We start from the raw sequence: 12,701 nt of genomic DNA, 5'->3' as shown, positions 1-12,701 counted from the left end.
AAAATAGAATTATAAAATTCTCAATCCAACACACAGCAGGAAACAAAAGAGATAAGTAGAATGAGATAAGTAGAATACAAATCATGTCAGATTTAATGCTATGTTAAATATTATATTAAATATAAATAGTCAAAATATGCCAGTTAAGTGGTACTGTCAGATCAGATAGAAAAAGCAGGGGGCCGGGGATATTGCCCAGTGGCACAAGCCTGGCAAGTGCAAGGTCCTGAGTTCAATTCCCGGTACAAAAAAAAAAAAGAAAAAGCAGGCTCCAAACATATCTGCCTATATGAAACCTGATTTAAATATAAAGGAAGATATAGATATATGTCGTAAAAATACTAAGAAAAAGAAAACTAGATAGGGCACATTTACATCACACAAAGGAGACTTCAGAACAATGAAGAGCAATCTCTTTAAGAAAATACAACCATACTACATGGATATGCACCTAACAACTGAAATTCAAAGTCCATGAAGTCAGAACCAGTAGAAGTGGAAGGAAGTATAAACAAGTCTATTATAATGTCTTGTGATTTCAACACTCCTATCTTAGTAACTAATTTTAAAAAATCAATAATTTTATAGAAGACGGAGAAAATGCTATTCACCTAGTTGATAATCTCTTATAGAACACTCAGTCACAGGACTACGCATTCTTTTTAAGTGCAAATAGATGTATTCATCTTCATGATAATAGACCATATTCCAGATCATAAAACTAGTCTGAATAAACATAAAATGATTGAATCGTGTTATTCTCTGACCACAATGTAATTAAGACAGAAGGAAATAAGAGGAAGGTGTTTGGAAAGTGACAGACTTCTAAATCATTGATAGTACACGCAGGAAATCACCAGGGAAATTGCCACTGTTCAACTGTGTTCCCCCGCGCTCTTGTGGGGCAACTTTATTCCCGGTGGGACAGTGCTGAGGTGCGAAGTCCTGCATGCCAGTTAGGGGATCTGTGCCACTGTCGTGGGCGCGGGTTCCTTAGAAGGGTGAGCTGGGTCCACTTTCCTTTTCTTTCTGTCATTCCCCCGCCCTCTCCCCTTCCACCAAGGAGGCCTCTCCGATGCTGCTGGCCCACTGAGCATGCGCTTCCCAGCCTCCAGACGTGTGAGGCAACACGTTTCTGTCCATTAATTTTCCAGTCTGCGGGGTTCTATTATAGCATCACACAACAAACTCAGACAGAAATTAAAAAATATTTTCAACTGAACGAAAATCACAACACCTAGCAAAATTTGTGGGACGGACCTGAAGCAGGTCTTAGAGGAGACTGCACTTACATTAGAGAAAAATAATCTCAACTCCATATTATAAGCTTCTTCCTAAAATTTTGGGAAAAGAGAAGAAATTAAACAAGTGAAGCAGAAGAATCAAAAATAATAGCAGTAAGAATTAATTCAACATGGAGTATAAAGCAATGGAGAAAAATTATTGAAACCAAAATCTGTTTCTTGGAAAAGATAAATAAAATTGATAAACGCCTAGCAAAATTGATTCAAGAAAAAAGGATATAAAATATAAAGATCAGAAATGGAGACGTTACTATAGCTATTTATAGGATAATTGGAGAATATTAGTGCTAATATGTTCATCAGTACAGTGAACATGTGCTACTGAAGTTCACTCAAAGAAATGGACATCTCATGCAGCCCTATATCCATCAAAGAAATTAAAATTGTAATTAAAAACCTCACAGAGAAGACTATAGGCTTAGATGCCTTCTCTGGTGCATTCTTCCAGAGGAAGAAGTAATGAGATTTGTTTTTAAAAACCTTTTACACGACAAAAGTAACACTTCCCATCAAATTCTTTTGAGGCCAGTACTGTCTTATACCAAAAATAGCCAAACATATTACAAAAATATGATAGGCCAATACCTTTTCTGTACATAGGCACAAATATTAATAAGATAATTTTAGTAAACAATTGAAAAATATATTTTTAAATGGCAGTTTTTTCTAGGAATATAAGACTGACTTAACCTTTGAAAGTTAATGTAATTCATCTCCAAATCAGAATATAGGAGACAAATATATGTTACTGACTGTAGAAAAATCACTTTACCAAATTTAACACCCAAGTATAATTTTAGAAACTGTCAGCAATCTTGAACTAAAAAGGAAATAGAACTTTGAAAAATACGAGTTAGAGCACATTTGCTGGAGATATATTATGTTCTCCCTATGACTGGGAACAAAGAAAGGTTATACATTCTTTTCATTTCTAGATGATATTTACTACAAATCCCAGCCAAGGCAAGTTATCACAGTCAGTAAGTGTGCTTAAAAATTAATATATATCCTCCAGGTATGGTGGTGCATGTTTGTAACCCCAGAACTTGGGAGGCTGAGGCAGGAAGATCGCCATGAGTTTGAGGCCAGCCTGAGATACATAGTGAGTTCAAAGCCAGCCTGAACTATGTAGTGAGATGCTGTTTCAAAAAACAAACAAGAAAAAGTTAATGCACACACAAAAAATCAATAGTATTTGTCTATGTGAGCAATAAACAAATGAAAATTGAAATTTTTAAACATTTCCAGTTGTATCAAAAGTGTGAAATTTTTAAGGATAAATTTAGCAAAATGTGTGCAAAAACTGTACAGTGGATACTTACAAACATTAGTGAAACTAGGATGTAAAGGAATCCAAAGGTCTACATTTTTAGGAAGTTCAATTAATCAATAGATTGAAAACAATCCCAATCAAAATAGCAGCAGGCAGTTTTTATAGAAATTGACGTTAGCTATTTCAATAACTTACATGGAACTGAAAAGGATTTAGAATAGCCAAAATTATTTTGCAAGAGAATTAAGTATGAGAAGTTAAAACCCTCTATAAAATTATGTAACCAAGATAGGACGGTATTAGCTTTAAGGTTGACATTTAGATCAGTGAAACAGAACAGTGTCCAGAAATAGACTCCCTCTTGTTTTCCCGGTTCTGGGGATCTAACTTAGGACCTTTTTTCTGAGTTACATCCTCAGATTTTTTTTTTAATGTTTTATTTTGAGACAGGGTCTTGCTAAATCACCCAGTTGTCTAGGGTAGGCTCAAACTTGTGATTCTCCGGCCTCAGCCTCCCAAAGTGCTGAGATTATGGATGTGTGCCACCATGTCTGGCTCTGATTTTCTTTTTTTTTGCACTTTTTTTGAGACAGGGTCTCACTATGCAGTTCAGGCTGGCCTTGAGCTCACTTTGTAGCCCAGGCTGGTCTCAAACTCACAGTGATCCTCCTGACTCATTCTCCCAAGTGCTGGGATTATAGGTGTGTGCCACCACGCCCAGCCCTGGCTCTGATTTTCTACAAGGGTGCTTTAATGGGTCAGATAGTGTCCCCATCACCACCAAAATTCACGTCCACTTAGAACTCAGAACATGACATTAACTGAAAACAGGATCTTTGCAGATATAAATAGTTAAGATGAGGCCATACTAGATTAAGATGTGTGCTAAATCCAATCTTTACAAGAAGAGGGACAGTTGGACTTTCAGGCACAGAGACAGCCCCATGTTGACACTGGACAAAGCAATTAGACAGGTGCCACTGTGATGCCAGGACTGCTGGGCGCTGCCCTCAGCCGGGAAGAGGTGAGGGAGAGTTCTTCCCTAGAGCCCTCAGAGAGACCAGGGCCTTACCAGCATCTTGAGTTTAGACTCTCGTCTCTAGAACTGTAAGAGAAGCATTTCTGCCGTTTTTAGGCATCCAGTTTATAATATAATCACATTTAATATAAGCCATTTCAGTGAATGATGGGCCACATATAGGGCAAAAGTTGCAAAAGATTTTAATGGAGCTGAAAAATTCCTATTGCGTAGGGAGGTCCTAGCTGTCCCAGTGTCCTAGGGTAACGCATTACTCATGTTTCTGTGATGATGATGATGGCTACAAGAAGAAAAGCCTGTGCTGCTAGTCATATAAATGTATAGCAATATAATTACGTACAATATATAACCCTTGATAAATTATACTAAGTGACTGTTATTGCTTTACATATTTACTATATTATACCTGATCATCTTTTTGTTTTTTTTTTTTAAGACAGGGTCTCACTATGTAGTTCAGGCTGGCCTTGAACTCACTATGTGGCCCAGGCTGGCCTCAAACTCACTATGATCCTCCTGCCTCAGCTTCCCAAGTGCTGGATTATAGGCATGCACCACCATGCTCAACTTTTTTGTCATTATTTTAGAGTGCGGGATCAAACCCAGGGCCTCACCCTGGCAAGTGCCCTACCATGCCCCAAGCCTCAAACTCCTCCTCTTGAAGTTTCTACCACCCCCCAAAACACAGTGGGACCAAGCCTTTTAACACAAAATCTGAGCTACAGCAGTCCATATGGATATAGACATGCATTGGAGAGATGCTTCAGAACCACTAGATCTGACAAAAAAAGAAGAGAGCTCACCCAGAGTGGGCTAAAATGAGTGCTGGTATTTTGTGCTATGATTGTTTTGGTTAAGAATTAAGAAGTAGAAAATGCTTTGACAGGTCTCAGTGCTTTGATTTTTTTTTTTTGCTAGTTGCTTAATTTTAAAGACCCAGCCATGTTTTGTTAAGGCTATAAATAGACAAATTCACTACTGATGGATATGAGGCAGCTCAGGGTGCACCTGATGTGGGCTGTGGATGTGAACGAGTTGGCCTTTCTTTTATTTATTTATTTTTTTTTTATTTTTTGGTTTTTCTCCGGTACCGGGAACCGAACTCATGACCTTGCGCTTGCCAGGCAGGCGCTTTGCCGCTGAGCTAAATTCCCAGCCCCTGAGTTGGCCTTTCTAATTGGCAAATCCCTTTTTGGTTTTCAGTTTTATCCCAGTTTTATCATCTGGGTTGTGCTTTGATTGGGTTGTGTGATACTAGTTAAGGTGGAGTTTATTAAAGCCACAATATTTGTTAGACTTCAAGGGTACTGTGAGAAGTAAGGGAGCATAAGGATACATGCCACTGGCTTTGCTGGCTATGACCCCTGTCATTGTCTTTCCAGAGAGATGTTTTCCATGACATTGGGAGGGGGATTCTGGACTGTGCATGGCAAGGCTACAATGCTACTCTCCTGGCCTACGGACAGACTGGTGCCGGAAAGAGCTACTCCATGATTGGGTTTGGTGCAGACAAGGGTATAATTCCAAGTGTGTGTGAAGAGCTCTTTCGAGCAATTGAGAAGCAGGAGAGAAATCAAGAATATCAGGTAGGCATTATTCTAAAATCTCTTCTTTGACATGTTTTTCATTTTGAGGCCCTTCCCCAAATGGAAGTTTTCAGCACTTTCTACTTCAGGTTTTGATGTCATTTTTAGATTTGAGTTTTTATCCCCCTATACTGACTATTGTAAGGCCTCAGGCATGCTAAGCATACACTCTACCACTGAACTACACCCCTCAACCTCTGTGTTAATTTTCCATACCAAAACATTTGTATGTTTACAAAGCATGTTTTAGGCAAAGATGTTGAATTTGTCAAGTTCTATAGAGGCAAACCCAAGGACATTTTTAGTGTTATCTTTTCAGTGCCAGGGATGAAATCCAAGGCCTTGCACATGTGAGGCCAGTGCTCTGCCACTGAACTACACCCCAGGCCTGAGGATACAGCTTTAAAAGTCACTTTAGGTGTCATAGGAACAGGCCATTGAATTGCTGACACTAATAAGGAGTTATTCTTGAAGTCATAACACAAACCTCACCTAACCAAAGTTTATGGATTCCTTTGCTGCCTTCTTCTACCACAGTGGTTGACGCATTCTCATCTAAATTTATTTGTTTTATTTCTAAATGAAGAATGTTAGTGGATTAGCTTTTTGTTTTGGGTGCTGGGAATTGAACCCAGGACCTTATTCATGGTAAACCCACATTCTACTACTGAGCTACACCAAGGCTTTAAGAATAGTAGTTTTTTCTTATTTGTCCTACTATAATTTCTTTTCTTTTTTTTTTTTTTTTTGTTTGTTTTTTCTTCCAGTACTAGGAATCGAACTTAGGACCTTGCATTTACCAGGCAGGTGCTGTGCTGCTGAGCTAAATCCCCAGCCCCTACCTACTATAATTTCTTATTTGCTCTGGCACAGATGATTCAAGATTCAATTTTAGATCCAGGGAAGGTTTGTGGTATTGTCAAATGGCTAATGTAACCATTAACATGATTAGCCTGAAATATGACAATAATATGACAATACCTGTAAGCATAGTATCTCAATGGCAGAAGAAATTAAATTGGTATCATGAAAATTCAAAAGTGCATTCTCATTTTTCATCTTATTTTTCTGATTTTTTTTTTTTTTTGGCATTTTAAGACAAGATCTCTCTATGCAGCCTTAACTGGCCTTGAACTTGTAGTTCTTCTGCATTAGCCTCCCAAGTGTTGGGATTTTCTGATTTTAAAAGGAATGTGTTTAAATTATAGCATAGAAATTACTCATAATCTCATCACCCAACTAAACACCTGTTCTCCCCCCTCCAAGACTGAATCTCAGGCCTTTGCATTGAGCTATATCTTCATTCCTTTTTAATTTTTTATGTTTTATTTTAATGCAGGGTCTCACTAAATTGCTAAATTTCCCAGGTCAGGTTTGAACTTGTGAGCCTCCTGCCTCAGCTTCCCAGAGTGCTGGGATTTCAGATGTGTGCCATTATGCCCCGTTTCTTAAATTTTTTAACACAGTGTCTTGCTAAGTCAATTTGAGCTGGGCTTGAAGTCACTATGTAGCCTAGGCTGGCCTTGAATTCATGGTAATCTTTCTGTCTCAGTCTCCCAAGTGGTGGGATTACAGGTGTGTGCCACCGCACCTGGCAGGCTTCTTGTATTTTTAATTTAAAAGTTTTTAGTGTAATACAAGTGCAGTTTAAGAACTCAAATACTCAAGAGAAAGGAAAACATATGTCCACATAAAAACTTATACATGAGTAGTCCACAGAAGCATAGTCACAAAAGCCAACAAGTACAACCCAAATGTCCATCTGATGATGAATAACAAATAGAGTGTGGTATATCCATATAGTGGAATATTATTCAGCCTTAAAAAGGAATGGAACTTTAGCACCCATTACAGGGACACAGCTTGGAAATATTATGCTAAGGGAAAAAAGCCAGACACACAAGGTCATGTGTTACTTGATTGTATTTTTATGAAATGGTCAGAAACAGAGTCTATTTAGGTAGAAAGATTAGGGCTGGGGAGTGGAGAGGAGACTTTAGAGCATGGGGAGTGGCCTCTAATGGGTTTCTTTGCAGAGGGCAATATTTTCTCAGCATGCACTGAGGTGATGCTTGCACAGCTTTGTGAACAAACCACCCCTCAGTATCCATGGGGATATGTTCCAAGACCACCATCACCACCGCCTGCATGGGTACCCAGATCTGTGGAGCTTCAGTCTCTTATTTCAGTAGCATCTATTTCATAGAATCTATGTACATCCTCCCACATATTTTAAATCGTGCCTCAATTACTTACAGTAACACAATACAATGTAAATGTTGTGCTGCCCGGGCTAGGGAATAATGCAAGGGAAGAAGTCTGTCCGTGTTCAGGACAGATGCAGTTTCTTCCAACTATTTTTGACCCATAGTTGATTTGACCCACAGACCTGTGGGTTTGCACTGCCGTATGGATCCTAAACTCCACTGAATCATAACTTTAAGTGGGTGAACGGTACACAGATATTTCAATAAAGCTGTTTTAAAATCCACTCAAACAGTACTGAAAGCCTCATCTCATGGAAAACACCAGCTTCTTGCCATCCCTTTCTTCTTCCCATTTTTCCTAGTTCCCATCTCCAGCTCCTTAGCTATATGCCCTCTGTCTAGCTCCATATTTAAATATAGCATTGTCCTTTCTCCTCTTAAAAAGCCTTTGTGGATAGTGTAGATCATCTTTCCAACATAGTAGAAGACAATTTAACTCTGCCACACCCACAGCTCCCACCATGATCCTTTTTCTCTCACCACTCTTGCATAGTTAAATTATAAAAATTTTTTATTACAAATCTACACAGTAAGTTTCCAACTTAGGAATATTTGGGTTGTGCTAGGATGTGCAAAGCAATAACCATGGAAACAAAAGTGAACATAATTGAGAGATTGGACCAAGGCAAAAAGATGGTATACATTGCTTGTTCTTATAACATGAATTGTTCAACCACTGGCACAATTCTGAAGAACAAGGACAAGATCATGGGACATGTGGGGTCTGCTGTGCAGTGAAGTCACTGTGTCAGACTTATACACAAGTCTGAGTTAAAAACATTCTCCCAGCATGGGACTCATTTGTAAGTTGGGGGCTTACTGTAGTAATTAATACTTTAAATTTATGGTGATTTCTATCTGTGCAAATATTGTTTACTGCTGAACCAAGTAATGCATATATCCTTTGTGTTCTTTGTTTTTCTTGGAGTTTTTAGTTGCCTTTGACTTTTGTGTTATACCTATCTTTTATAAGCCTGTTTCCTAAATGCTCTAAATCCCTGTCATATGCTCTTTAGTAATGTTTTCTATACTCTCAATCACATCAGTTTCCTTAATTCCATTGGTTCTCTCCATTTTTCTTGAGAAGGAGGGTTGTATTCTTCTTCTATGGTCTCAAGCAGTGTTTCCCCAGGTTTCTTGCAAATGCAATTCTGGAACTTTACTTCAGCATCATTCTTTTTTCCCTTCTGGCTCTTAGATATAATATATTCCTATTTTTGGCTTATTCTCTCCTTTTGCTGCAATTTTCCCAGAAAAGGTACATCTGTCGTATATTTGTTTGCATCCTCAGTGCAGCAGAAATATCTTTTCTTACCATCACACTTGCAGTGTTCCCAAAACAGAATTGTAGCTCTTTCATACTGAACTTCTTTCCATTATCTTTTAAATTCCAATGTTACAGCTGAGAAGTCTGGTGCCACTCTGATTCCCACTTTCTATGTGTGATTTTTTTTGTGATCACTCTCTTCAGTAGTTTTTAGGATATCCTCTTTTTTTCTTGATGTCCTCGTGTGTCTTTTCTCATTCATCATACTGGACACTCAGGGGGCCCTTTACAATGTGGAGATTCCTGTCCTCCGATTCTAGGAAACTTTTCAAGTATTGCTTCTCTTACCATTTTCTCCCCTCTGTTTCTTTTGTTTTTCATTTCTGGAAATTCTAATTGGATTGTGAACCTCATGTCTTGGAATTTTATTATCTTTTAGCACCTAATTTTCATTTCTTGGTCTTTTTGTTCTGCATTCTGAAAGATCCCCTCAACTCTATTCTTTTACATTTTTATCTTGGCTGTCATTCATAAATTTAATTTACAAATACTCTTGCTTATTCTCTGTCTTTTTAAAAATAAAATCATTTTTGTGGATTGTCTCTTTGAAGCTATTAATTGTAGCACTTTAAAAAATGTTGTCTACACATTGCCAGTGTTCTGAGTTCCTCTTTTCTACATGTTTGTTTTGATCTCTATCATATTAGAGACTTTCCTTGTCTGCTACCTTTGGCCATTTGGCCGGTTTTACATGAAACACTCTGAAGCTGGTTGGAAGCTCAGTGGCAATGAGAGCTGATTGGCAAACTTACCACAGGGCAACCTGCAGACAAGCTGGCTTTTCCGTGGGTGCAGGGTAGCAGATTTCAGACCTCTTTTTCTGAACTAAAAACACTCAGATTTTCCCAGTTCTGCTTAAGAGGTACCAGCAAGGCTAGCAATAGTCCAGAACCATGAGAGGATAAAGAACAATCTTTCCCTCTACATCTCGTCAGAACGAGGGTGAGCAGTTGAGACTGAAGCACCTATACATACTGTTCCATGTCTGTTTTAAATTTATATCGAGAACTTCTCCAATGTCATTAAAAGTACTTGAGAACCCATTGCCTGTTGAAATAGGGCTTCACTATATTTGATATAAGCTTTTCTGTTTGTTGGACATTTCTGTTGTTTCCATGTCATGTTTTCCCCTTTTAACAGAGTATTTACTTGTACTGTTCTCTATGCAGGTTACATTCAGTATGCTGGAGATTTACAATGAACAGGTAACAGAGATTACCTTTTTTCTCTCTCTTTTTTTTTTTAGGGGTGAGGGGGCAGAGTTGAGGATCAACTCCAGGGCCTTGCACCTGCTAAGCATGCGCTTAACCTTCAACTTATGCTTCTAGCATTAGAGATTATATTTTCTGACAAACCCAAGTGAATTTCTGCATCCTAATAACCACCAGGAATTCCTCATCCTTCAGATAAGCGCTTTATCCTGGAACTGTCTCTCCAGCTCATGTTAGGTCCTTCTATGTTCAGCCACCTCAGTGGCATGTATGGTTTTCCTCCTTCCACTCCATCTTTCATTCCTTCCTTTCTTTCTTGTTGGCAGTGCTGGAAGTAGAACTCAGGGCTTAACACATGCTAGGCAGTGCTCTACTATGGAGCTGCACCTCTAGGCCTTTTAAATTTTTTTTATTTTGAGACAAGGTCTCACTAACTCACTAAGTTGTCCAGGCTGGGCTGAAACATGTGACCCTCCTGCCTCAACCTCCCAGAATGCTAAAATAGGGCAGTTATCTGACTATAGCCATGCTCTGCTCCTCACTGGACAAGCTGAGACAAGGATGGCTGTGTCCTGACCTCTCCTGGGCTGGGGTAGAACTTGTGTGGACCGCAGCTACCTCTGGCTTGCTTGAATGTGCTGCTTGCTTTATGCTTCCTCACTGTCACTGCACAGCGAGATACTTTCTCTTCCCTTGGGCTGACTCTTCTCCATTGCTGAGTCACATAAATGTTCCTTCCATTCTGCTGTCTCCCCACTTTCCCGAGCCAGAGTTTCTAAAGTCAGACAACTGTGGATACTGAGAATCTTGTCCCCTCCGTGCTCAGTCTTGATTATGGTCAGCCAGCTCTTTGGGGTGCTCCTGGCAGCATTCCCTGAGTGCTATGTGTTAGGGTCTGTGTGGACAACGATGACCTTTGCTTAGGAATTTGCAGTTTCATTGAAGTACTTAAAAATAATAAGCCATTTCTAAAGTCTTCTAAATTAATTTTTAAAATTAGGCTTCTGGTTGCACTAGTTACAACTGATTTTCCTTATCTTCTTGATTAACCATTTCCCTGTTTCTTACTTAGTTCATTTATGAGGTTGTCTGGTAGCTACAGAAATTCTTTATTTTATTTTATTTTATTTTTGTCTTTTTGAGACAGGGTCTTGCTATGCAGTTAGGCTGGCCTTGAGCTCACTTTGTAACCAAGGCTGGTCTCAAACTTGCAACGATCCTCCTGCCTCAACCTCTCCAGTGCTGGGATTACAAGCATGCACCACCACGCCCGGCAGCCAGAAATTTAGTATTTACTCATTCATCCAGTAAATATTTTGAACACTTATTATATTGTAGGCAGAGATAGAGCAGTAAAGTTTTCTTGAAATTTACATTGTTTCTTCTTTTCTACAGATAAGGGATTTGCTCTCTAGGACCAAAAAGCCCGGGGGGTTAAAAGTCAGGGAAGATCAGCACCTGGGCTTTTACGTGGAAGGCCTGAAGTCTGTGCCTTGTGAGAACTACGCACAAATTGAAAAGCTGATGGAACAAGGAACAAGAATCAGGACCACGGCATCAACCAACATGAACGCCAGCAGCAGCCGCTCCCACATGGTCACCACCATTCGGTTCAAGCAGGCGAGTGCAGTGACTGCCCTAGTCTCGTCTCTCCGTAGGAGCGCCCTCTGCCAAGGTTCCCAGTGGCATCATGTGATGGGGGTTATAGAATCCTTCCAGATCTGACCTGTGGGTTAAGGTGGCCATTTCTAAACTGTAAGGTCAGAAACAAGGAAAAGTGAGGTATCTGCTCCTCACCCCCACCAACATCCATGGCCCGTCCTGGCCTAAGTTAGTCCATTACAGATAGTGAGGTAATCCTACAATCTACCAGACCCCCAAAATGCCCATAGTTGGCTGTTTTCCCTCAAGTAAAGTCCATGCTCTGAGGAAAAAATTTTGATCCTACATTGACCCGGGAGTAAACTGTGAAAATTTTAGAGTGACTCCCTGGTTTATCTTGAAGAATTATGTTAGAAACAGATCCATGTATCCCCAGTACGAGTCCAAGCTTTCAGAGCCTTGTGCCTTGGGCCCCACAAGATACTGCAGTACCTTTTTGACCAATACCAAGATAAATTCCTTGGAACCAAGTAAGCCATTAAGTAAACTAACACTCTACTAAGTGTTTGGAACAAACATTCCACTAAGTAAAATCTTTGGTAAACTAGAGTGGACTTTTCTCCTCCACATTCCTCGGTGAGTATCAGGGAATGATCTACACAGTAGTCTCAGTTTGATCTAGAAGTGATTATTCCAAATTCTGGGTGAACATACAGCTAGCAATGAGTGTACCACCTCAGTCCTCCAAGTTACAGTACCAGCAATAAATAAAATGGTAATCAGTGAAAATTACCTTGCACTCACCAGGGATAATGAACAAATACTGGACTATGTCCCACTCTCACTTAACAGTTCTAAGACCTTTGAGAAATAACTTAGTCTCTGACTTTGGTTTCCTGTTCTGTAAAATGGGATGAAGAGTTTCTACCCAGGAAAGTGTGGAGGTTTAATTGAGATACTGCACTTTAAGGAATTTTGTAAACTTATAAGTGCTATTCACTTGCCTTTACAATGTTAGTAAATGGCATAAACTTTATATATGGGGAAACTATATGAGGGCCAGGCCTCTTAGCACTTGCCTGTAACCCCAGC

The 12,701-nt window shown here is 39.5% G+C and overlaps 1 protein-coding gene across 1 annotated transcript in view; it reads left to right on the top strand.

Moving 5' to 3' along the window:
• Kif28p overlaps window positions 1–12,701 on the top strand; it is a 69,586-nt gene that overhangs the window by 18,768 nt on the left and 38,117 nt on the right. The window contains exons 3-5 of the mRNA XM_005374794.2: window positions 4,999–5,202; window positions 9,966–10,001; window positions 11,403–11,627. Coding sequence (XP_005374851.1) covers window positions 4,999–5,202; window positions 9,966–10,001; window positions 11,403–11,627 — 465 coding nt within the window. The remainder of the gene's footprint in view (window positions 1–4,998; window positions 5,203–9,965; window positions 10,002–11,402; window positions 11,628–12,701) is intronic.

This window comes from Chinchilla lanigera, unplaced genomic scaffold, assembly GCF_000276665.1.
Source record: "Chinchilla lanigera isolate Chin_1 unplaced genomic scaffold, ChiLan1.0 scaffold00005, whole genome shotgun sequence".
Lineage (NCBI taxonomy): Eukaryota > Metazoa > Chordata > Mammalia > Rodentia > Chinchillidae > Chinchilla > Chinchilla lanigera.
Note: the sequence above shows the minus strand (reverse complement) of the source record. Positions and strands in the feature narration are given on the sequence as shown.